General features: G+C 38.8%; 2 protein-coding genes across 3 annotated transcripts; one reads left to right on the top strand and one right to left on the bottom strand.

Annotated features, from left to right (window-relative positions):
- Positions 1–1,179: 1,179 nt before the first annotated feature.
- On the top strand, positions 1,180–10,727 carry cd9r (CD9 molecule related). Its single transcript, XM_084743733.1, has 8 exons — positions 1,180–1,331; positions 2,353–2,458; positions 2,579–2,676; positions 5,183–5,257; positions 5,377–5,478; positions 6,091–6,186; positions 6,389–6,472; positions 8,431–10,727. Exons 1-8 carry the CDS (start codon positions 1,266–1,268, stop codon positions 8,644–8,646), a joined length of 843 nt encoding a protein of 280 aa, XP_084599859.1. The 5' UTR covers positions 1,180–1,265; the 3' UTR covers positions 8,647–10,727.
- On the bottom strand, positions 4,528–22,876 carry LOC146309787 (uncharacterized). 2 transcript variants are annotated; one of them, XM_084743731.1, is made up of 14 exons: positions 22,366–22,876; positions 21,454–21,594; positions 21,044–21,162; positions 19,912–20,092; positions 19,673–19,791; positions 17,700–19,329; positions 16,983–17,093; positions 16,624–16,799; positions 16,333–16,400; positions 14,013–14,143; positions 13,712–13,892; positions 11,564–11,705; positions 11,306–11,375; positions 4,528–4,677 (listed from the first exon to the last, which is right to left on the bottom strand). In XM_084743731.1, the coding sequence occupies exons 1-14, from the start codon at positions 22,874–22,876 to the stop codon at positions 4,631–4,633; spliced, it is 3,627 nt and encodes a 1,208-aa protein (XP_084599857.1). In that variant the 3' UTR covers positions 4,528–4,630. The 2 variants fall into 2 exon arrangements, with proteins under 2 accessions (XP_084599857.1, XP_084599858.1); XM_084743732.1 differs by lacking the exon at positions 4,528–4,677 and adding an exon at positions 9,200–10,819.
- Positions 22,877–25,362: the final 2,486 nt, after the last annotated feature.

The raw sequence follows: 25,362 nt of genomic DNA, 5'->3' as shown, positions 1-25,362 counted from the left end.
TTTTTGTTTCCTGCTTCCCCTAACATTGTTAATGATGAAGTATGTAACACTACCAAAAATCTAAATGCCATGATATGACAATTAAAAAAAAAAAAATAAAGAAATATTCTAACTTAAAAATGTTCTTTCTATCTTTAATAAAACAAAATAGAAGCAGAGCCAACACTGACCTAAGCATGTGCAAAAAAACTGAATTGTTTTTAGCAATGAATGTACAATTGTATGTACAATTGCAAAACAAAACCAAAACAAAACCAATGCAGTAGTAAGTAACTGTCTTTTAATAAAATAACAATATAATCCCATTAATGACTGGTTTAAAAAATGTGGGGTGTGGGGCATGAACTTTTTTGGCCACTGAAGGTCTACTGATTTAATGTATTAGTAGACTAATAATAAGTAATAAGTAAGTGAATAATACTATGTGTGGATGTGTGTGCACAATTCATGTCCTTTGTTTCCCTTCTTAGCTCTCACATGGTTTTTAAGTTTCACAATGACACATTCAAAAATTACCAGTATTTTTTAATATATATTTTCTATTCTAGTCAGTTAGCAGAATAATGATAATAAATGGCACTGATTGGCTCTACATCTGTCTTTGAATTCTTTTTTATATCAGATCAATTAAAAATGAAAAAGTGACTTACATTTCTAGCATGTTTGCTGCCACTCAAAAAGTGATGAACTACTCCTTTATCAATATTTAGCTTTCGTTTCCCAAAGTTTCATTTACATTTGTAATGTTCCGCCCTCCGGACGTCGGCGCCGCGTTAGCTCCTCTGCTCATAGGCGTGACGTCGTGTCAGTCACTCCCCTCAGCCAATGAAAGGCCTGAGCGAGGACAAAGAGGCGGGACATGACGCATGTTAGTATTGAAAACGGAGCACGGAGCAACAGAGAATTTGGAGCTAGTGGGACTTCCTGCCACTAATCCACTGAGGACATCAAAGGCTTAGAAGCCCTCGGCACACACACACACACAGTACAGGTATTTATTTTATTTGCATTAAATTTCGTGTCTCCATGGCTACCACATTACATAGGTGATGTCTTCAGAGAAACAGAGCTGTTATAGCGTTTACCAATTTCTTAATACGCAACTTACATGTAAAAAAAAAACCGTTAGAGGTTAAAGTGTGTATATTTTATGTGTGTATTTTAAATATACTGCCACGGTTCAGTTCTGCAGAAGTGATGAGGTAATTCGTTCGCACACCTTACAGACTTCACAAGTGGCCGCAGCAGAAGAGACCGTTGCAGCCATGGCACTGGACGGATGTGGCCTCGTCTGCAAATACATCCTCCTCATCTTCAACATCATCTTTGCGGTAAGTCTGTCTAACTGTAATCCAAAAATAGAAAATGACAAAAACAGTGTAGGCCGTCTGTTTGTTTGTTAGTTTGTTTTGTGGGGCAAATGTTGCAGTGTAGTTCAGTTGCGTCCCATCCCTCCGGCTGCGTCATTGTTGAGAGAAGGTTTCGTTTCTGCTGAATTGTAGCTCATGTTACCCGTTGGATTCATTTCCTGGCGTGGCACAAAAGCCTACCTGTCAACACGATATATCATCCACATCTACTGTCTAATTAGCACTAAACAAAATGAAAGAAAACTAAAAGAGAAGTCACAGACACCTTATTTTAACCTCCCCTTTTCTTACTTTTACCGTCTTGTCAACTGTTGCGTTGTCTGAATATTTCTGCAGTTTAAAATGGATAAATGGTTCTTTTTGTTTACTTAGCTGTTCTGCAGTTGCTCTCATTCTGCACTTCGTTCTCTCAAAGAACACTTTAGTGTGGCATGTCTGTTTATTCAGAACCACGATCAGGTTTATTCACACAGAAGAAATTAATTAAAGGGTTAGGGTTATTTTCATGAAAATGACCACACACAAAAAATAAAAAGACAAAAAGTGGAGCCAGATCGGTCTATATCAGTATATTGTATATGTTGGCTGATATAGAACATAATGCAGATTTGTGATTATATATATATATATATCAAAAACCCATCGTTGTAGGGCTTGAGGTAAAAAAAAAAAAGTCTCAACAAATTGAAAACTTGAAAATGAAAAACAGTGAAATTGACAAAGATATTTTTAAAAACCATGTACAATATACTGTGTTTTCAGACAAAAGAGCTGCACAGTTTTGTACAGGAATGTGCCAAAAAAGAAACTGACACACCACCTGTTCCTCCACAAATAATCTTAAACTGTCCAGAGAAATATCACACATGACCAGATACACAGAATAGCAGCTGAGGTTTCAATATTTGAGGATATGTAACTGGAACTTGTAACCAGGTGTGACGCTCATTGACATTTTTTTTTTATTTCTGTGTTTTGCCAGGTGTTGGGGATTGCCTTTTTGGCTCTTGGCCTGTGGCTGAGGTTCAGCAATGGCACCAGGGGCATATTTGAAATAGAGGACCTCAACTCAAGTGCATTTGTGATCGGTCAGTGCACATATCAACACAATTTTTTTTTTTATCTCCCCAAAAAATGCTTGAAGATATTTTGTCTATGATACATGTTCAATCACAGATCTGTGTTTTGTTTGTTTGTTTTTTTATCAGCTGTGACTGTGCTGATAGTTCTCGGGACAGTGATGCTGGTTGTGGTGTCGTTTGGAGACTATGGTGCCTGCAACGAGAAGAGATGGGCTCTGAATGTGGTGAGACATGTTTTTTTCTTAACACATTAACGTCTGTGCATTGTGGGCCACAGCCAAGCTTGTTTTCCTGTTGCGTCATTTCAATATCCTGCCCTACACAACACTGTAACACCAGTGAGATGCAAAATGAACTTGTTTTTAATCTGCAAAATATTTGACAGTATTTTTGACAAATATTTATTGGTGATTTAAAGGTGCTGGTCAGTCACAGTGATGGAAAGCAACTAAGTACATTTCAAGTATTGTACCAAAATAAAATGTTTTGCACTTTTCTTATGTATTTCCATTTTAGGCTACTTTTCACCACATTTCAGAGGGCGATATTATACTTTTTACTCCATTACATTTATTTGACAGTCATAGTCACTACCATTTTTAATATTTGGATTATTATCTTAGATTAAAATATTAAAGCATTATATTAGATTAAGCTACATAGCAGCATATAAAGTAATTACAACCAGGTAATGCATCAGTAACTATAATCCAATAATATAATAAACATCATTCTGAAATGGGCCGTTCTGCATAACAAATACTTTTAGCTTTTGTACTTTAAAGCTACTAAATGAAACTTTTCTATTTTGCTGATTTTGGAGGCCCCTGTGTTTCCACTGCCACAAACGCAAAATACAATGTCAAAAACAAAATTACCACAATTAAAATCTCCTGCTTCTTTCTAATTAGCTAACACACTGTTCACTGTAACTGAAAAGGTAAACACTGGCTCATTTCATCTGATTTCAAGGATAATCTGAGAAATGTCCAGTATTTTTGCCGATGCTCTCGTTCGCTTACGTAGGTGATATAGAGGCATCCATAATAAATAGACACAGATAAATAACCAGTTAAAAACTCCTTGTGGAGGTGTCATGGATGAGTTCAACAGAGTGAAAGCAGACAGTTCACAATAAACCAAATGTCTATTAATATCATTAAAAATCAAGAACCGAGAAAAACTAAAAGCTGCTTGGACTGCTCGTTCAACTTAATCTGACACAGAACAGACACATACTCATTGAGTTGTCTTACATAAAGTTTTTATGGGACTTTTTCAAAGAATCAGACAACAAACCATTAATAATTGAGCTGGGCATCTTTAAGAAGACTGCTGAACTGCTGTGTTTCAGAGAATAAAGCCTAGTTTGCATTCATGGCTTACTTTTGAGAGTTGCTTAGTAGATAAGAACAGCTACACATCTGAGCACACAGAAAGCTTCTGTATTGTCCGTTACCTAACTAATTCTTAGTATTTTCCGCTGATGTGCTGAGATCACGTTTGTATGTGCAACCTGACTGTAAATAAGTCACTGCCTAAGGTTCAGAGGGTTAAAGCAATATGGAGAAGTTCTGGATTCTTGGTTGTCTCCGGATACCAGTCCATGTCAGCACTTTCTGCTTAAAACGATCTATTGACCTGCTTATTCTTGTGCTTCAATATCATCGCTGTACTTCCTGAGACATGCAGATGCATAAGATTTTAAACCACAAAGTATCGAAACTGTCTCAGTTCCCTGTTTAGAAACTCCCACGGCACAGAAGAGGGAAAATAATGGATGTTGGGAGGAATGTAAGGAGATCCTTCAGTTAGTCATACTGTAGCTGTGTCTCTGGTCAGCTCTTTGGTGTTCTGCACCCTTTACCTTTGTCCTCATTCCATATTCTCTTTTATTTGTCATCCTTTCTGCTGGTGACAGTATTTGGGCTATTTTATGCACAGAGACTGGTGTGTAACATTGTATCCCTAACAAAGTGCGTATAATAAACTATCCAGCAGTGGGGTTAAAATTTGTCACAAAGTCAAACACACGCACACACACACACACACACATTTATTAAACTGTCCGTGGTTACCTCCAAATTTCTCTTTTATTCTTTTTCCTCTGATTTCCTGTGTAAATGGTATTTTCCAGTTTTATCTCATGGTCTCATCTCAATGTCCCAGTGGAAAAGTTCAGAAGCATTCCTGAACTGTGGCAGCAGACTGAGAAGGCTTGTGTGCTGTAGAAAAAAAAAAAACAGGCAACTGTGACACAGTTTAGAACTCTTGATACGCAACACAGAAATGTAATTCAGCGAGGGCATTTGCACAGAAAGAAATTGCAGTATCCCATTTTGAACTGTGAACATGGAGCTGCCTTTTAAGACCCAAGACAATTAAAAAATAGCTTCTTTGTAGAGGTTTTATGATGTGTATCAGCCTGAACATGTCAGAAAATCTCTAAATCATTAGTTGCTGCACACAGTCAAGAGAGGTTTACTAAGTTATATGCTTCAGTGGCTAGTGAAATGAACCTGTATAGATGCTTTATAAAAGAGGTGAAAATATTGCTCTTTGAAATATTTTGTATGGCTTTTCTTTATTTCTTTGAAGTTCAGTGTTACACGGTCTGGAAAACAAAAGCGAGCATACAAGTGGGATAAAATGGTGGAATAACTGTTATTCCGTTAGTTTACGTATTTCTGTATGTTCAGGTTTATTCATTACCTCTTTTTCACCTTTCAGTTCTCTGTCCTTCTGGCATTTATGGCTACGTTTGAAGTTGTGATTGGAATTCTTGCTTGGTCCAGGAGAGAGGAGGTGAGAGGGGAGTGGAAAAGAAAGGGAGGAGCACAAAAATGGGATGTGAAATGGAATAAATAAATAAGTTAATGCTGTATTTATGACCATGATGTTGTGTTTTTAATCTTTGTCCTAAGGTTGGGATGAGAATTGTGGAGTTCTATAGTAGCATGTATGCTCTCTATCTGAATAATGGAGACCCGGTCATTGGTGTCACTCTCACTTTCATCCACAATATGGTAAGACTCCATTTCCTTCTTCCAATTTAACTTAAAATAAAATCACAGTCAAACTCAGAACTTGTGTGTTTTGAACTTGATGCTTTTACATTGCATGAAATAAGTATTAATAAAAAAAATTGTAAAATTCAGAAATAATCCAGCAATTTGTGAAATAATTTAATAAAATATTAAAATGTAGCTCATTATGAAATGTTATTTTTCATAACATTTTAATTTATTTGATTTTTTTTTTAAATTCATTTAATTGTTGACATTTTTATTTCAAAATACCATTTTCTCCTACAGGAAGTAAAACAAGAATGATGCAATAGCATTTCATAATAATGAACTGAGTTTTTAAAATGTCTTAAAACATTTAACAAATGATTCGACATTCATTCATATGACTATTGGATAATATGTAACACTTAAGGACTCCATGTATTGATGATATAATGTGAAATGTTAAATCTGAGGTTTAATTCCATTCAGTTTTAATTTATTTATACATCACCCAAAGAGTCTCTGTACACTTTTACAAGTCGGTAAAAACAAACCAACAGAAGAGAAAGGTGCATAGCTGGTTTGTTGGTTAATTTAGAGTTTTCTTTTTCATCTCCCTCTCCATAGCTTCACTGCTGTGGAGTGACAGGGGTCCCTGTGTTAGAGTTGGCTAAACAGACTTGTCCCAAACCAGATGGGTTCTTCGAGCACATCATCATGCCTGTAAGTTGTATATGTTTGTATATGTATGTCTCGGAGTCATTATCAGTGTTCACTTAGAATACTAATATGATGTAGGATGAGAAGAAATTAACCATTTTTCTTGTTCCTACCACTGGAAATTGAGCTGCTGTATTCTGTAGACTCGGGGTTTGTTGCAGTATAGAGGGTGTTAACAGTCTCTCATGTCTTGATAATCCCACAGAACTGTCCTCTGATCATCGCAGATGTCTTCAACAGTAAAGCACCACTAATAATGGGAATGTTTCTTGGAACTGGAGCTCTTTTGGTAGGCAAATCTGTAATATGCTGTACATTTATTCACTTAGATGCAGTAAATGTTAACGTTTCAGCTGAAATATGGTGGTGAACAGAAAAAGATTTTACAATATAATTAAAAAAAACAGGTCATGGTGAAGTGTAACACATTGTAATTCAGACAGCCAATCAGTGGCCAGATCATTTGCTTTGTTAGGTTTGATCAGCTCATTGTTAAAGCAGATCTGCAGAGACAAAGGCTGAGACAACGTGTTAAAACATCTGGAGATGATATCAAAGCCTGTGTAAGCACAAACGTGCATTAAGCTAAATGCTAACATGACCATGCTAATATGGCCATAGTGGCATTGTTCACCCACTAGTGATTTGCCACTTTATCAGGTTTACCATCTTAGTTTAGCCTATTGCTAACATTAGCCTGTAAACATTATATACATACTCAAACAACAGCTGAGGTCGACAGGAATGGCATTACTTTTGCATTTGATTCAGCGAATGGTGCAACATGAAAAGCCACAGGATCACCAAGTCATTAGTTTGACAGCAATCCGTCCAGTATTTGTTGAGACATTTCACTCTGAGCCAAAAATGTCAGCCAGCTGGTGCCTCTAGTAAAAGTCAAGGATCACCAAAGTCACTCTGTACATCCTCTCAGGACCAAATGTCATGACAATCCATCCAGTAGATGTTTGCATGCTATCATGTGAACATGATGAACATGCTCCCCTGCTTAACATTAGCATGTTTGCATTGTCACTGTGAGCATGTTATCATTTTGAAGTGATTTGGTATTAACATGCATCCTGAGTGATCCAATCACAAGTTCACACCTGGCATTACTATGCATCTCCATATGCGATCGCTTGTGATCGGATCTCTTCCCCACTTTTTATGCAAGTAAACACTAGGGATATTTTGTCCGTTCAATGTCCATTACTGTCCATTTGGCCCGCTCAGTATGAAGATTTGACTATTCATTGCTTTGAGTTCAAGGCCACACTACACTCCCCTATCAGCCCACAGTGAGCATCTTATTTTACCTGCACCATTAGCAGCCCAGCAGAGCCCGTGGTACATTAGGATTTTAGAACTGAACTATCATCAGGACAATGCACACTTAGCTGTCTCTGAGTGAGTGGAGATTAGATGTTTTCAGATCACAGATGAGGGAGAAAGGCATTCATGTCAGTCAGAGATGTAAAAGTTTGCATCCCAGCGCACTACTGAGCATCTCCTGTCTGCTCTTCACAGCAACACACTTTTTTCAATAAACACATTTGCAAAATGCATTGTTTTTAACTGGTGACTCAACAGTTATAACTATTAATATACCTCAAAAACAGACATGTTTTTTTCGACAGAAATAAATTAACATTTGGGAATATTGTTATTACTAATGTGTTCACAGACATCTGCTGAAGAGAGCCCAAACATGTAATTTGCATTACAGTGAACAAAATTATGGATTTACTTGATGTCAGTTGCGTAGACAGCCCATCAGTGCGGCCCTGGACACATGGTGTCCACACAGCTTAAAGAATATGGTCACATGCGGCTCAAATCACCTGTACATAGAGTTGTCCACTCGTGAGGCGATCACTCAGAATGCATGTTAATTTCCGGTCTGAACAGGGCCTTACCCTCGTTTTAAGTGAAATCATATTCTGAACCGTCTTCAATTACCCCTATTTATACTGTATCGCAAAATTAAATTCTACACTGCATACAGTACACATATTATCAGATTATAGTCAACTCACAGTACTGAGGCTACAGATTGACTGATGTGGGGTCAAGGTTGTCTCAGTGGAAGGACATGTGAGACTGACATCTTGGCTTCATTGTGTCATTTGCTCTTGTTCACGAAGTTAAAGACGTTGTTCTAATCCCTCTTTACCCCTCTGTCTGTCTTAATCAATCCTCCCCCACCCCTGACTCTTTCTTCTCCCAATCATCGGATTCCCAAAGATCATAGCTCTGATCTGCAGCACCATTCTCACTAAACTGATTCGTCAATCAGCCTCATCTCCTCAATACATCATCCTGACTCACTCCACCTCTGTCCTGGCTAACCATCAGCCACCCCCGCATGAACTTGCCTCCACCTCCTACCCCCACCCTGACCAGGACCCAGTCGTCTTCACCCCTCTCACTGTGGCCAACATCCCCATGGCTCAGACTTAGTGACTTAGTGCGCTCTCACCGTCATGCTGTCTCGATTTTATTCCATTCTCTTCACTGCTGGACATGTTCAGCTCTTCTTTGCATGGTCACTGCACAGGATCTTCAGCTTCCTTTAAAAAAAAAAGGAAAAATCCAGCCTAAAATGGCTTAAGGCACAATTATAAGAGAACATCATCTATTGGAATTGATGTGCTGGTGGTGTATTTTACTTTAATTCCCACTGATAGTTGTCCAAATGCATATGTGCCAAAAGGTTCATTCTTTGCTCTTCCACCAGTAAAAGAAGCAGCTTTTGTTTTTGTTTTTTGATTTTTTGTAAAATGCATCTACAGTATAAGAATACATACTGGGTTGGATTTTTCCTTCAAGTGTCTGCTTGCTCCTCATTGACCATTTGCCCTTATATTTTTCACACAAACTCTTCTTTATGCAGCTGTGTGCAGATTGGTAGCAGGGGCTTGTAGGTAGGAGGAGAAGCAGGCTGTTCACCGCACAGCTCTTTGTCCCATCCCTGCTCTTTACCCCCCCCTCTTCATTCTGTGTTTGCATGACAGATTGTTGCCCTGGTCTGCGCCGCTGTCCTCCTGAAACAGCTCAAGAGAGGCCAGCAGGAGCTCACTGCATACTATTCGGCTGTGTACTAGGAAGAGGAGTCCGTTCGCAACCCTTACCCCCCTCTGCCTCCTCAATCAAGACCATCACTGGCTCATCCAGCAAATAAATGTCTACAGATTTTTCTCTGTATATGTACTACTGATCACACTAGTTTTAGAACTGGTGTGAAAATTGCATTTTTATATCCTAAAACATTACATTGTGCTAATAATTGTGAAGACAGGGAACAATTTCTGTCAACAGGCCTGAACAAAGCAGGTACTTAATATTTTATTGTGCTTTCTTTTTTAAATAAGCATGCAGCGACTCCTGTTGAAATTGATGTTGCTTATAATTAGCCATTATTCATCCAACTAGAAACTGTCACAGCTAGACAGCATGTGCTTTCTAGCCTGACAGGCCTCTACATCATTGTGGGGATACGAGAAGTAATCTGAGGCTGAGAACACATAGCTTTTATAACAAACTGTTTGGAAGAGAATGAGAGACTCTGTTACACATTTTAGCGGTTCTGTTGCACCATCATGGCAGCAGCTCTGACATTGCTGCTCAAGTTTCGTGCTTTGGTCTGTTGCTGCATGTGGAAGAGTTAAATACTCACTGAGCCACTGGCAAATTTCACTGTTTGGGTTTTAAGATTTAGACAAATGCAAAAGGGACCATTTTCTTTAAAATACTTTCAAGCTATTTTTTTAAGTTGTCATACTATAATGCTGGGGGAGTTGGCTTCATTTTCTTTTTACTATCAATTATTTCTACTCTGTAGTCTTGTAATGTTACAGTGGTATGCCAAGGCAGGGGTCTTCAAAGTCTGAGACTGTAGGTCTCCTCAGACAAAGGTGGCTCCCATTAGTTTACTTGATTAGTTTCGCTCAATTTATGGATTTCTGTGGGATCATGATGGTGTTATTTGATCCCCATAAAGAATAAGAATTGAGCCAGTGTAGCCCATTATTGCTATTTTTTTGCACATATATACACACACACACACTTTTTTTTTTCTTTTTTACAAAAAAGGAGGAAAAAGGGAAAAAAGGCATTCCATTTAATTTGTCCATTCCCAAAGAGGGCTGGACTGGTCATAAACAAAGCACCTTCCTGAGTGTGACAGAAATATTCCACAGACTTTCTTCAGTCATCAGGTTCTGTTAAACTGACTGTATACATTTTTTAAGTGTTGGGTTGTTTCAGAGCAGTGAAGCATTAAGTAAACAGTGGCTTGAATCTAAGGGAAACATTTCATCTTTAACAGATATTGTTATGTTAAACTTGTTCATTCCCACATGTTCCCATTACTGCCAAAAGCCAAACAGAACTATATTCAGTATAAAATAAAGCCTGACTGTCTTGCATTGCTTGTTTTAATTTCTTTGTACTCTGTTCTACTAACATTGGCGCTGCACTATATTGTTTTTAAGTTCACAATTTTTGAAATAAATATTCCACAGAGGGCTTTTACCTCTTGTAAGAAAGAATTGTGTGTTTGTCATTTCCATAAAACAAAACAAGAGTACAGCTGTATAAAAGCACCTTTATTTGATTGCTCATTCATTGGGACCTATAATGGAAAAAAAAAGTTAATGTGGTGATGTATCTGATGAGTCACATTTTTACTCATATGTGCTCAAACATGTCATCAGTCTGATTCTTCTGTGACCATATTTGAGCTGACTTTGTTGTATTGTGTTATTGGCTTTGAGAAAGCCATGTTTGTGAAGCTCTTAGGAATGATGCAATTCATAGTGAAATATAATTACTTTGGCTACTTAGAAAGTATTATCTGGCCGTAAGATCACACAATATAGTATTTAGTGCATTCAAAAAGGGTCCATGTGTGCAGCATTTGTGTAGAAAATGCTAAGTGAATCACAGATTTATTGTTCGTTGCAGTAGTAGGATTTGTAAGGACACTAGTTTTCCTTTCAAGTCTCAACTCATAACTCTTATTATATCCCCAAATGAAAATATCTCTAAAGAAGCCTCCTGAAAAATGACTGGAGCACCCCCCCGTTTCTCCTGCATGTTTCCTCTGTGATAAACTTACCGTTAATGCAGCCTACAGCGCAGTCACCGTCTGCACTAGAGCACACTTCAGTCAAGCATACAAAGAAGATCTGAAGGGAGAAAAAAAGATAGCAGTGGTTTTACTTCATAATTACAGTAATCCCCGTCTACATGTAGCCACCATTATGGACGTTCTTTATTGTAGGCAGCCTGAACTTAAAAGAGCCACATCTTAAGTTGCTTCAAAGACAAGAATATAGGTTTACTTGTTTAAAAATGTTTGTTTAGTGGGAGGTACCTCTGGGTCTTTCAGGTGAGTGTGTCCTCCGTTAGTCTCGTAGGGGGAACTTTCTGAGGGCAGAGAGAGGAAGCTGGTGACTCTGATCCTCAGGATGTGGTCAGGATGTGGGGAAGGAAGTAGTTGGTTATCACCCCGACAGCTGCAAAACAGAAAATGGTGAAGGAACGGTTACAACCCGGAACTGACAATAAAAAATAACATGCAAAAAGTAGAATTTTCTTATTTGGATCTACAGCTGGAAAACTGCTTACAGTTTGATTAGATTCCTCCAAAACTTTAGGATTCATCCTTGAGAAAGCATTAAAGTTCACTGGAGACTTTTATGAAATTTCAGCTTCGTTTTTGAGGCACCTTATAAATCATTCCCCGAGAACCGTGAATACAAAATGTCATGGCAAAGTGGCCAATAGTTGTCAAGAATCTGGCTTTACACTGACAGATTTATGTCTTTTGAGACTGTCACCATGTCAGAGGAGGTAACGATCAGAATCAGTTTTATTGCCAAGACAGTTTTCACGTAAGAGGAATTTGACTTTGACTTGCTGTTTTGGTACATAACAAACATACTAAGTAGAAAAATAAAAAGTACTGTAAGTCAAGAAGCAAAATCGAAAATAGTTAAAATTTTGGAGAAATATTCTTAAAATATGTACAATGTTATTTAAAGGAAAGAGGTGTATTAATCAAGGGTTATTAGGACAGGCTGGCAGTTGAAGAGAGCTCCAGTCAGGAGAAGGTGGACCCGATGAGCTGGACCTGGCGGAGAGCATCGTGGGTGATGGTGCATGGACTGTTCCTTATCTTTCAAAACAGTCATTCATGGAGTGCATGGGCTTTAGATTTGTAGTTTGCTACGGTCTGAAAGGGGCTCAGAAGTTCACAAAGTTGCTGGCTGAGAACTAGAATCGAAATACAGTCATTTAGCTTCTCTCACTTCTCTCTCACACCTTGCTAAACCTGTACTTTGACTCATTAAACCTGTCCACACTTTAAAATGCATCTTCCTTTCGCAACCTTGGCTGGTTTGTCAGTTTTTATATAGCAGTCCTCAGAGCCTCTGATGCATGTCTTAGCCAGTGAACTCATCCAGGCTGTTGACAGTCCTGTCCCACTGCGTGGATCTCCTCACAACAGAAGGAAACCCTGTTGTATGCAGGAATCAGGTGGACCATGACATGCTCAGAGTGACCCACTGCACCTTTGTCATGTTGTTCAAGCAGTTAATGGCCTCCACTTTTTCACAACCTGCACAATTTATCAGCGGAGAGTGTGGACACTTTTTCTCACCCTGCTTACATTTGAGTGAAGATCACCTGGGGTTTTTTTGATTAGTGTCACAAAACATGTAGCAGACATTAAACTGTGAAAGGGGGCAAAAATAAAGTAGCCTTTCCATCAAAGCCTTGAGAGGTGTTGTGGTTACAGAATTATTTTGTCACCATGAAATATGATATTAAATGAATAAAAATTGTTGTGCCAGACACTCATTTTTGTTCACACCGCTGATCCAACATCCACAGTCTGTCAGACTCAGGCCTTTATCACACTGATGCAGTTTGATCCTGGAATTAGGCCCAATACTGGAGGGGCAACTATCCTTTCCATAATTTGGCATTGGCTGGTCAGATGTCACCTAAATTAAATGAAAATACAAAATATATTGGTATATGAAGGAGAATAGATAATATACTGACACAGCCCGTTGACTCCTGCAGCTTCATGCAGATTCACACAGTCCCATAATACAACACTGCATATCACAAATGAGCTCCTATCATCAGAAAGTCAGGAGTCTGGTGTAGCAGAATAACACACTAACTCAACAATGTAGAAGTATTAACTTCTGTGTAGGCATAAGATGTTACATATTTAAAAAGCCAAAGGGCATGAATGAATCAGTTTTTCTTAAAACTAAAGCTTTGTGACTATAAAGCATCATCAGTGAGAAAACACAGAAGGACTTAAACACTGTCAAGTGTTAAACTGGTCTTTGACTACAGCTTGCTATAATCTTTTCACAGGATTATGTCAAACAATCATCCTGCTTAGTCCTCATCTGTAATGACCATGGCTGATCACAATACAAACAATTCACATTTGATCAAGCTAACTCCATTCATTTACGTTTATCTCTGTATGACATACCCATCATGAACGAGCATCCAGCTGGTGTACGGAGCCTGAGTGTAAGCCAGGCAGGAGTGAACCAGCAGCACCAGGCCGAGCTCTGGGGGGTCCAGCAGGCTCACTTCCACATAAACTGGTCTGCCTTGAATGTTGCTAAGAGGCAGATGAGCCTCAGGGTGGAAGCTGATGAAGGACTCATCTGTGCGGGAAAACAATACAGTCTGTTCAGCAGTGAGTAGATGTTACTCTGTCATCAAGTGGCTGAGCACCAGATGAAAATGTCAAAAGGCTTAAAAGAGGATAGAGAGAAAACAATCACCTGTGGCGATTCTCAGTTGTGCAGTGACTGTGGCTGGCGTTGACTGAACAGGAGGTGGAAGAGGCTGATCCAAAACATGGAGTCTCACTTCACCAGGAGAACCTGGAGAGGAGCTACATTCCACCATCAACCTGCAGATCAACACGGGCACTTTACAAATTTTACAGCGTGTTTTGTCTTTTACTGTATTCTGTATATGTACAGCAAAGATTTACATTCTTCTTGTCTTTGTACTTTTGTTTTTGAACTTGTGCTGTTTTTATCTTGTACCCCCTGAGCCCTAGTCAAATTTCTCACTTGGGATAACAAAATGTCTGAATCTGAAAAACAATGGGCCACTGTAAATCTGACAACACCATGAATGCAGAGCTTGTCAACATCCCAAACTAAGCTGAGCATCTTTGATATACAGTAATGAGTTTAATGGCATATAGTTATGACATCTTTACTATTTTGAAACTATGCTTTTGTTATGCATTAATGTTGCATATATTCCTCTCTCAGTGGCCCAGAAGGTGGAGATGCATCTATGTGCATCTGGTGTTGTTTTGTGAGCAGCTGTTTTGAATAATGGCAGTGGTATTTCCTGTCTGAAGATGATCATTTCTGCCTTTCACTTCCCAGCAAACTTCTGCAGATTTTTATTCCAATATCTGCAAATTTGGTAAATTGTGACACTATTATTTAGGGATTAGGTCTCCAATTATAGGACACGAATGTTAAAAAAAAACAAAAAACAAAAACCACATTGGCATCAAGGCCAGGGCAAATTCACTTCCTGAAAAATTTGCCATCTCAGAGTTTCACAACTTCCTGTGATGTCAAACATGAGTGGACAAGAAAGCCAGTATTCAGAAATATTTTTGCCTTTTATTGCACAAGCAGACTGCTGTCTACAGATGATTTGTGTAAGTCATCGGCCAATGCATTCCAAGAGAACAAAAAAGAACTAATTGGCTAAAAACAATCACATCTAAAAGTGGTAGAAATAATTTGCACCACACAGCCAGCAACAGAAAAAAGCAAGCCAGTAAAGGTGCTCATGAGTGATAAAGAAAAAAATCTAACTCAAACATGGGCGTGGAAAGAGGGCTGCTTCAGCATCTCCTACTGACAAGAATGAAATGTAGTAGAAAAACAATTCTACCTTTTTCAATAATCTCAGATAAAAATACTTCAAACTGTTTTTGTTAAGGTGCTTGTGCATTATTCTGTTGTGCTTCAAGTATGAAAATATGTTAAATTTGAAGAATAAATGTGGTTTTCTACTTAAGTATCCTGACATGACTGCCTTCCTGCCTTTACTGTACTATAATATATAATCTGTTTTATAATCTGTCCTACCAACATGATGTGACTGAGATTGTTCAGGTTCAATTTTATAGAAGTGTCAACATAAACAAAACTATTTATTTCTGGATCATTAACACATGTATGTCGCAGACATAAGATTAGAAAGAAGGTTAAAAGGCATCAATTTCATCCTAAAATTGTGGGGAATAATTTTACAACTGAAACATATGTTAAAATAAATTAACGAAAAAATATTTTACTTTCAAGACATGAGACTAAATAGTGTCTTAGATTTTGGATATCAGTATACTTGGATATGTTGTCCTCCTGGTTTTACAGGCTGCATTATTATAAAGGGATGTCATTTCCTGAACTTCACAGACTGTTCTAGCTGTTCTATTATTTGCTTTTGCCCACTTAGTCATTATATCCACACTGCTGATGATTATTTATCAAAAATGACATCGCATTAATATTTTTGACCAAAAGTGAAACCTACAATATAGTAATTACAGAAAGTCAAGTCACAGTAAGTAAGTCATTGTGTAGCAAAACTTTCCCAGTCAGTGTTTTACTATTATACGTCATGTTTTTGTATTAATATTACTACTGCATATATACATACATTTTACTGCTGTAGAGGTTTAAGGTTGAAACAATTTTAACTACTTTATGTAAAATAGGCTTGATATTACAATCTAATCTACAGCAGTGCATCATATTCCATAAAATCATGTTTGCACCATTTGAGAATTTCCAGAATGTTCATATTGTATAACTTGGAGTACCTTAAAAATAGGGATATTATTTATAAGCAATATCAGCCAGGCCGAACTACTATCCAGCAAAGGGACAGATGTTAAAACTTGTGCCACAGTGTAGGCTGCAATGCAAATGTTTGACCTCATAGCCAAATTAGAGAGAACACAAACAAAACATGCCCTGAAAAAATAGATGGTGGCATAAGATGCCAACCCTGTTTCTCTGAATTAAAACACATTTATATAAAGTGTCCTTTAAAACATACCTGACAGGAGAGTTCTCATGTACAGAACCCTGGACCGCCAACAGATGCACAACTGTCTGACCAAACACCTAACAAGGATATGACGTTGGAAAAATGGTTTACATAATGTCACAAAGCAATAATCTGATACATGTCACTCCAGTTGGCTGCAAGTGAGTAGAAGTGAGGTTAAAGCATTGCTCCATTTGGCCATATTAAAGTTGCCTAACTTTCATAATGTATCATCACAATGGTCTGGCCTGTTTGAAGCTCTACACTGTGTGATCTAGATACAGTGGAAGTGTGCCTTACGTGTCTGTTTACTCCACAGCCGTCCAGGGGGACAATGTAGATGTCAGGGTCAGAGGTTACCCTCTGCAGTGTGCAGGACACATTACTGACCTCAGAGGGATGAGCTGGGGGAGCCACTGTGGGCTCCACCACAAGGTCAGGCACCGCAAAGATTAAATACTGTCCCACTGTACAATCTGTGGGGACACAAACACATGCACAGCCTGAATATTCAAGAATGGGCAAAGATCACAATCAATTTAATTTTTTCCGTTCTGCGGCTTGGGCGTCGGCTTGCAGCCTGACGGCGCACAGATTTTCTTTGTCAGTTCATTTCTGTTGGACGTGTGTTGACAAGATCCGTTTTGGGAGAGACTCACCCTTCACAGGGTATGAACAACAGTCTGAAGAGACGATGCAGTCGAAATCTGACACAGAGCCAAGGCCACAGGGTGAGGCAGAGGGAGGGTACAAGTCGGCCTTGAGTTGATCTGAGCACAGGGAGTAAAGAGAGGAGAGCTAGTTATATTTGATAGGTTATTTTCAGCAGCATGATGGATGACAGAATATATACAGTTACAGCCAGAACAGGCTGCTGGATCTTTATCAAGATTCAAGAGTTTTTTGTCATGTCAACACAGTCAATAGGAATTTCAGCTGATGAGCTCACACAAAACAAAAACCCTGTAAGGACAATGTGTTAATAATGTTCTGCCCTCTGGTGGTGATCTGAAGTGAAGACGCTTGCACCAAGAGCTACTTCTTGGAACTACATATACAGTCTATTGGCTCAATGAGACACTTTGTCTTTGTCCACACTGCAGGAAAAAAAAGGCACAAATCTGATCAAATCTTTTTTTGCTTATATGCAACTCAGATCTGTCTTATCATTGCACAGCACAAATCACATGGAATCTGATTTTTTACGAGGTGATTGAAACACATCCTTTCTTACTGTTCTTTTGCACATGCAGGCCAGTTCAGGACTGTGACCAGTTCACACTGGAATATGATATTGACCACATTTCAAAAACAATGTGAACGGCCAAACAACCAAAAAATATATCTATCAGAGACATTTCTATGTCACCATTTACCTTTCCTTTCATTATCCAGCCTCTCTGCTGCTTCTTCTCCATCAGGATGCCCAAGCTGATCATATGGATGTTGCTGATCGATACCGTGGGGATAGACGCTATGAAAAGGACTTGACTGAGGAATACTGGGATATCCTGCCTCAGCAGCATGAATCAGCCACTCCATCCAGCTGTATTCAGACTGCGAGTGAAGCTGAGATTCTGACTTTGAGTCCTGGTTGTCTACAGACACTTTAGGCGTGTAGTAGATCTGGTAATAGTCATAGTATGGGTGTATGGGGCCATGGTGAACATCATCCCTTGACTTTGTGGGTGGAGTAGTGGTTTGAGGTTTGCCATAGGATGGATGTTGTGTTGGGGAGGAGGATGTTTGAAGCAGATGGTCTAAAGCTTCTTTGGATGAACTTGGAGATGCAGGATAACTCTCAGGTCCATAATACATCTGATAATAGTAATAATAAGGGATGTAGTGGTACGGGTAGGGAGGAAGATTATGGTTGGGGGATGGAGTCAGGAGAGAGTGTCGTTCATGATGAAAACCTGGTTCAAGAGGCTCCAGCTCAACTTTTACATCATCAGACAAAAGTGGATGTTTGAACCATTCTGGGCTGGTTTTATCATCTAGGTTTGGATTTAATTTGTATTCGTGATGACCTTGATGTGATGAACGAGGAATTGGGCGAACAAGAGTGCTTGCCTTTGTGTGTTCCCGATCAGACAATTTTGTTTTTGCGGCCTTGTCAGGACTCGATCTTTTGGCCTCACCCCAAGCAATATGTGGAAAGTAAGAGAGGTAGTGGTATGGATAGGGCTCTGGAGGATAAGAGGTATAAGGCGCAGTTGTTGGAGGGGTGTAAAGATGAAAGGCAGCCTCAGGCACAGGCTCAAAGAACTGGTCTGAGTTAAACCTGCTGACAGCCTCAGACTGTTGGACACTGCGGGGCAGCACTGGGTTCTGAGGATTAGTTAAAGAAGGAACCTCAGGAGCTGGATGAGGGTCTTGAGGTGGGTCAGGAAGAGGGATTTTAGGATGATGGTAGTAGTGATAGTACTGAGTGACCGCATGGCTGGGGGTCTGGAGAGGAGGAACCTGGATGGGAAAGCCTGTATCTGAGGAGGAAGAATGTGGAGCACTCTGCTTCTCAGAGACACCTAAAACAGGGTTTTCTTGCTTTTGTTGCAGATCTGGCTGCACCAGACTTGAATCCTCCACTTCATCTGTGGATGAGAGAGAACTGTGGGCGTTGAAATGTTTATAAAACTCCTGTACAGGAATCTCGTGGGAGTAGTAGTCCTGATAGTGTGGCTGGGATACAACAGGTGGGAAAGGCTGTGGACCAAGCGTGGGTTCAGGAGTTGAAGAGGAGGGAGTAAGAGGGGTATATGCATCATGTCTGTCCAGGATAGGATTCTTGTAGTAATATGTTGGGTGGGGATAATATGGTGGGGCAAGGTAGAAAGGTGGAGCCCATGGAAAAGGCTCCAGAGGCTCTGCTGGTACTCTTGTTATATGATGAGGGGTAGTGACCAGAGGCTGATGGGTTACTGCGAGATCTTCAGGGGGAGAGGTGGGACAGGCCAGTGTGAACGTCTTCTCTCTCATTTGAATAGAAAGTGTATACGTTCCACCCTGGAAGAAGATCAGAGATTTTCTGTGTGAGACTGTACTTACAATAACCACATACATGAAGTTATCATGAGGACCGTGCATATGGAGGCAGAGGCCAGTAGCTCCTTTAAACTTTGTTACTTTTCTCTTTTAAATTGTCTTTTTTCTTTATTTTGCACAGTCATGTATCACCTTACGACAGAAATACACACACAGGCATTGGGAAAGATAGCTTTGGGTTTGGATTAAAGAGCAGCAAAATGTATAATATATAGGAGTATAGTATATTAACTCAAAATGTGCTAATGGGACATTAAAAAATACAGTTCTGCATGTCTCATGAGGTGTCTTTTCTGAAATTCACCTTTAAAGTGATGCCACATGAACTGAATGGAGCTGTGAAAACAATCTCAGCATCTCGTCTGTCCAGCGTGTAGCCACACCGCTCAGCCAACACCACCAAAGGGGTCCATTCTCCTCTGACTGTAGAGAACAAAAAATAAACTATTTTTAAAGTTATTGAAAACCATAGAGATGTAGGGAACCATTAGAGTGAACTGTGTGCAAACAGTATGAAAAGTTACATGTAGTTTTTGTATTTACCATTTATCCTCAGCTCCTCTGTAGCAGACAGTCCTTGCACTCCGACAGTCATAGCATACGAGGAGCAGCAGAGGGACGGTAGGGAGGGTGGGCCCACGGCCTGAGGCTGGATCTGAGAGGCTGGGCAGGACATCTTGACTGGAGTCCCTCTCCACAGCAGGGGCAACACATAGCTGTCAGCCTGAACACATGTTTTAAACAGCATTGTTTGATACTGCTCTTGGCTAGGACATTTCACATCCAGAAAAATCATATCTATAATTATGAAACACGCCTTTCTCATTAAATACAAATTAAAAACATGAGTCAACAACCCCTGAAAGTCCCTAACTATCTTGTCAAGATGACATAAGAGTGCACTGAGTCATCTCAGTTGAAATGATTCATCTTAACCAGTCACAAAAAAGGATTGTGTTTTGTGCAAGGCAGCTGCCATTCTCACTGTGAAAACAGCAGAATTCGGGAGGATTAGAAATCAGGGCTGCACGAATAATCGAAATCAGAATATGCCTTTCTGCACTCATTTGGTAAAGATTCCTGGGGAGAAAATAAAATAAAAAATCACATCATAGTAATTTTAACATGTTATTCAATCAAAATAAGAATTATGATGTAAAAATTATCATTACCTCGAATATCGCAATTGCAATATCAGTCAAAATGATCGTAATTAGAGCAAAAATAGCCAACCACTGACATAAACTACATTTGTGTATTCTACAACACATGTGATTTCTTTTTTGGTTTTTGTTGCTGTGGTGTTTGAGGACTTTGCTTTTGTAACACAGGAGGAGCACTTACTCAAAATGTTTAATAAAAGGAATGAAAACAACTTTATTCATAATAAATCATTAAAAAACAAAAATGAGCTCAGTCACCATTAACAAAACTGGCAACCTGAGAGGAGCAGCCTTGGTCAAGAATCATTTTCATGAGTTAAGAGAGCACTGGTTATCATAAAACGAACTTTCATAATTTTAAAATTGCCATACAGATAAATCATCTGTGACAATGTAACTAATCTAATTCTATTTTGTTCAAATTTTAATCTGGGTTGTTTATCGTTACTTATTTTTTGCAATATATTTTTTAAAATATGTTGATTACAAAATGAAGTGTACAGATCCCATACCTCCTGTGTGACATGGCAGGCATCATACTGAGCCACGAGACTGAGGTCTCTCCACGCGGTCTGAACAGAGTAGCCACACTGAGGTGGCAGCTGGGACAGGGGAACAGATGACTCATTATCTGAGACACAAAAAACACCAAAACAAAGTCGTAAATTCACTCCTATCAGGAAACTGTGATAAAGGAATTATTTAAAAAAAACAAAACCAAAAAAAACGCCTGTGCATACTTGTACATAAGGAAAGAAAACTTTAGAAAATAGATGCAAGTCTTAACTCCAGTGGAAATTGAGGGCAGAGGACATCCGCTGTAGTATACAATCTCCAAATTGAAATTCAAGCCATGTATAACATTGTCACTGTCACAGACATAGCGCTGGAGTGTTTGTTAATGGAGAAGCTGTATTCTCACCCCGGTCCAGCAGCAGTTGTACAGCTCGTCGCCTCCTGACAGTGAGGGTCATGGCGTCATCTCCACACTCCACCACAGGCTGCAGCCTCTGCCAGCTCTCCTCTGAGCCGCTGACCTGCTGACCTCCGATCCTCTCCTGGCCTGGTAAACAAAAACAAACCACCTCAGAGTTCACAACTGAGAATTCGCTGTTAGTGCCTGTATTTTTGTGAACCAGGATAGGAAGGAAATAGCTGGGCCTCTCAACAACAGAATTACTGACAGCAACTTTGATTTCAGATTCACAAAATGATATATTTACAGTTATATTGTGATTAGTATCATTTTGAATTAATGAAGAGATGCAAAAAACATGCAAAATCCCTGTAAGTGGAAAAAGACCCTGACCTTAGAAAAATTAACTGAAATTATATTGTGTACTTATAAAAAATAACAGGTCTCAACTTAATTATGATTCAACAGTTTTATGACTGAGCTCTTCCAGAGGTTGGGATTTTCAAAATAAAGGTCTATCATAAAGATGATGATATGTATTCTTACACCCCTACAGGAAATTAATTTACTTTTAGTTTGTCACTTTGGTCAAATTTGGTCAACACAACAAGCATAATGAGGCTTTAGTGCCTATGTTTACTGAGGCTGGGATGTCTACATGACTGTGAGTCCATTGACTTCAGTGTTTGTATTTTAATAACATAAAACTTTTTAAACAATGAAAACTAATCTGAAACAAGCAAATTAGTCTGGAGACTAACTGAAACTAAGCTCAATTGAAAACAAAAATAAGGAAATGCATAAAAAACAGGCCTAATAAGAAAAAGTACAAAACTAACTGTACACCAGTTAATAGTGGAAAAGTCGTGGTTTTGTAACTGATAAAACACACGAAGAAGAAGAGCCCAGGTAGTTTACCTGACACAGCAGAATCTGATTGGTAGCCCATATTAGGGATGTTTGCTTCAAGTTGACCAGTAATGTAAAACTTGCCGGGGATGACAGGCTTTATTTCACCTTTGCTACAGTCTTTATCTGGAGGGTTAAGTGAAGTGTACATCCACTCCTCCAATGTTTGCTTCGTCGTCTCGCGGTTTTTGACGCTTCTGTCAGTTAAGGTCCTGGGTCTGACTGTCCGTTCAGAGGTTTCGGTCCGTGTCCCGTCCCCGTTTTCCAGATATTGCGCACTTCTCGACACTCCTACCCGGCTCGAGTCAAAGTGAAGCGGCTTTCTTCCCCCTTTTTGGGAGGAACGAGTGCGGCCTGTCGTCGTTAAAACGCTGCTCCTGTCATCCTGAAAAGCAGGAGGAGACCCTGGTTTGGAGGAATAAACGGTGGGCTCACACCAGCCCACTGGAGGTGAAGTTATAGATGTGATAGTGTAAATGAGAAGGACACCGAAGCAGTATCCTTTTTGTTTCAAATGCATTGCAAATAAGAGTTTCTCTCTGCGCACCAAAACACTGGGACAGAGTGAACAGCAGCGGTGTTTTTGTAGACTTCCTGCCAACACACCTGTTCACTAATTAGTCTTAATTAGCAGGTGAGGAATGCACAGTAGGTACTGCATTATTAGTGCCTCAAGGTTTCAAAGCAGAGCTGCAGTGATTAAAGGATTAATTGCTTATACATCAATTGCCAATTGTTTTGATAATCAATGAATTGCTTTGAGTCTTTTTTTTTTGTTGTTGTTAAAGAAAAAAGTTTCTTAAATGTGTTTGTTTCCTGGTTTCTTTACTCCTCTCTGGCAGTAAACTGAATATCTTTGGGTTGTAGACAAAACAAGACGTTTGTGGATGTCATCGAAACACTGATCAACATTTTTCATCATTTTTTAGACTAGACAGCTAATGTTTAGTGGAAGAAATGATCGACAGGTTAATTGATGATTAAAATAAACATGTTTTTATCTATTTTTCCAAGTGGCAAGATTGTAACAGGATTAATTAATAGACTAATCAGGAAAAGGATCAACTGATTAATCGACAAAGAAAATGATTGATGAGTGATGACTGATGGAACTGGACCAAGAATATACTCAAGCACACCACATATATACAATTTTGAGGGTACTTGTGCTTTACTGGAGTATATTTCTAATTTACAAGTTAATGACATTTAAGATTTCTAGTATTTATTTTGAGTTGAGTTCTTCTGACTTGAACAACTTGAAATGATGAGTTGAATAAACGTTATCTACAGAGTTTAATAAAGTTTTACAAGAAACATGATCAGCATATTACAGACTTCCTTGAAGAAGTTTCAATTCAGGCCTTTTAAGCAGAGGAAATTTAGGAAATTCAAACTAAATGAAAAAATGTGTTAAATGCAACATTGTGTTTATTAAACCAACAAGCTTCTTCTAATCAAGGATTAGAAACTTGCATTGTTTTTTCCTGAACTTTAGCACATTTTTTCAATTGCATTGTATTTTAATTGTTTAAATGGGCACATCGTCAGATATAGGAAATGTAAACACCCTGGCACTTAATTTTTTTTTTTTTTACAACATAAAAGCAGAATCTGTTTGAGTCCCCCTTGTCACATTTCAGATGTCTGAGTTGGCAGCAGATACCCCTACCCTCTAAATTCCTCACAGGTATTTATTTAAATAACTGATAAAATTGTACAATATTTGACATGAAGCTTAGAGCTAAGCCCAAAAAATGAATATAAATGTTTTAAATAATACATTAACTTCTGTCTCATCCCATGAATAGTCGTACTATCCATCAGATGTATATTGTGACCTTCGTGAGGGAGCCTAATTAGCTACAGCACAACAATAAAATGTTATATAAGCTTTGATATATCAGTATTAACAATCTAACACTGTTATACATAATCAATCAGTCACATGGGCCTTTTTTCTGCACTATAACTTTTTATAGTTGAAGTCCATTTTTCTGATTATACCTCTTTTCTTTAAGTAGGACTTTGAAGCACAGGACTGATGTGAGTAAAATCTCATGTTTAAAATGCAGTCCAGTTTTGGATCCACTAGAGGGCAGTGGCAGTGCATTAGACTAAGTCAGCAGCTGTAGAGGATTTTATTTTATGAACACTGATTAATTAATGTAGACTTATCTATCTGTCTGTCTGTCAAAGTATAATGTCTATGAATCATTTCATCATTTCTAAGCTTTGAGACAGCACAGATGGATTTTTGAAAAGACACAATATACAGTTCAAAGAAATATATATCTTTGAAAATAAGTTGTATTTCATCTGTTTAATACAGCTGATGATAATGAATAGGTAAAGTAAGTGAAAAAATACATTTAGACATGCATTTGCTAAAATACAAATGTCTGCTGACCGATCTCACGCCATGCTGACATGATTTGACCTTTGCCCTCCTTTCAAATAAATTATTCTCTCTGTTCTGTTAAGATGAACCTATTCACCTGATTGATAGAAATCAGTCCTACGCTCAGTCAGTCGGAAGATTAATTTACCACCTAACTCCTGTATGTCAATTTAATTCATTTGCATTTCATTGTTTTGTTGTAATATACTTTACTCACATTAAATCTCTATTGCCATCTTCCCCAAACATAAACGTATCTAATAAAAGTTTAATTGACTATAAATGCTCCATCTCTTTATTAAAAAAGACTGGTTTAGTGATATTTTCTGTTAACTACTGTACTTAACCAAACAGCCAAAAAAGAAGATCTCTGTTAGTTTGCTGCCAACTCCACCATCTGACCACAAGTGACTCTGCCAAGCTGTGATCAGTCATCACATTGTGGTCATGATGCTATCAACTGAGGCCAGATTGGTAATTTTCCCACAGTGTCTCTCTTCTAAGGGTTGTCGTTCCACGTGTACCTCAACACTGGGTTAGAAGAGGGTGGCGAGGAATTAGATGGACCACCACAGCCACACAATTTGAACAACCACAGCCGCACA

The sequence above is a fragment of the Lutjanus erythropterus genome, chromosome 19 (assembly GCF_056507025.1).
Source record: "Lutjanus erythropterus isolate fLutEry1 chromosome 19, fLutEry1.hap2, whole genome shotgun sequence".
Lineage (NCBI taxonomy): Eukaryota > Metazoa > Chordata > Actinopteri > Lutjaniformes > Lutjanidae > Lutjanus > Lutjanus erythropterus.
This window is presented reverse-complemented; position numbering and strand designations above follow the sequence as displayed.

Coding starts and splice junctions, on each gene's coding strand:
- cd9r (XM_084743733.1), top strand. CDS start 1,266: ATGGCACTGGACGGATGTGGCCTCGTCTGCAAATACATCCTCCTCATC. Junction 1,332..2,352: donor TCTTCAACATCATCTTTGCG/GTAAGTCTGTCT, acceptor GTGTTTTGCCAG/GTGTTGGGGATTGCCTTTTT. Junction 5,258..5,376: donor CTTGGTCCAGGAGAGAGGAG/GTGAGAGGGGAG, acceptor CTTTGTCCTAAG/GTTGGGATGAGAATTGTGGA.
- LOC146309787 (XM_084743731.1), bottom strand. CDS start 22,876: ATGCATTTGAAACAAAAAGGATACTGCTTCGGTGTCCTTCTCATTTAC. Junction 20,093..21,043: donor CCTGCCATGTCACACAGGAG/GTATGGGATCTG, acceptor ACATGTGTTCAG/GCTGACAGCTATGTGTTGCC. Junction 11,376..11,563: donor CTCACCTGAAAGACCCAGAG/GTACCTCCCACT, acceptor TTCTCCCTTCAG/ATCTTCTTTGTATGCTTGAC.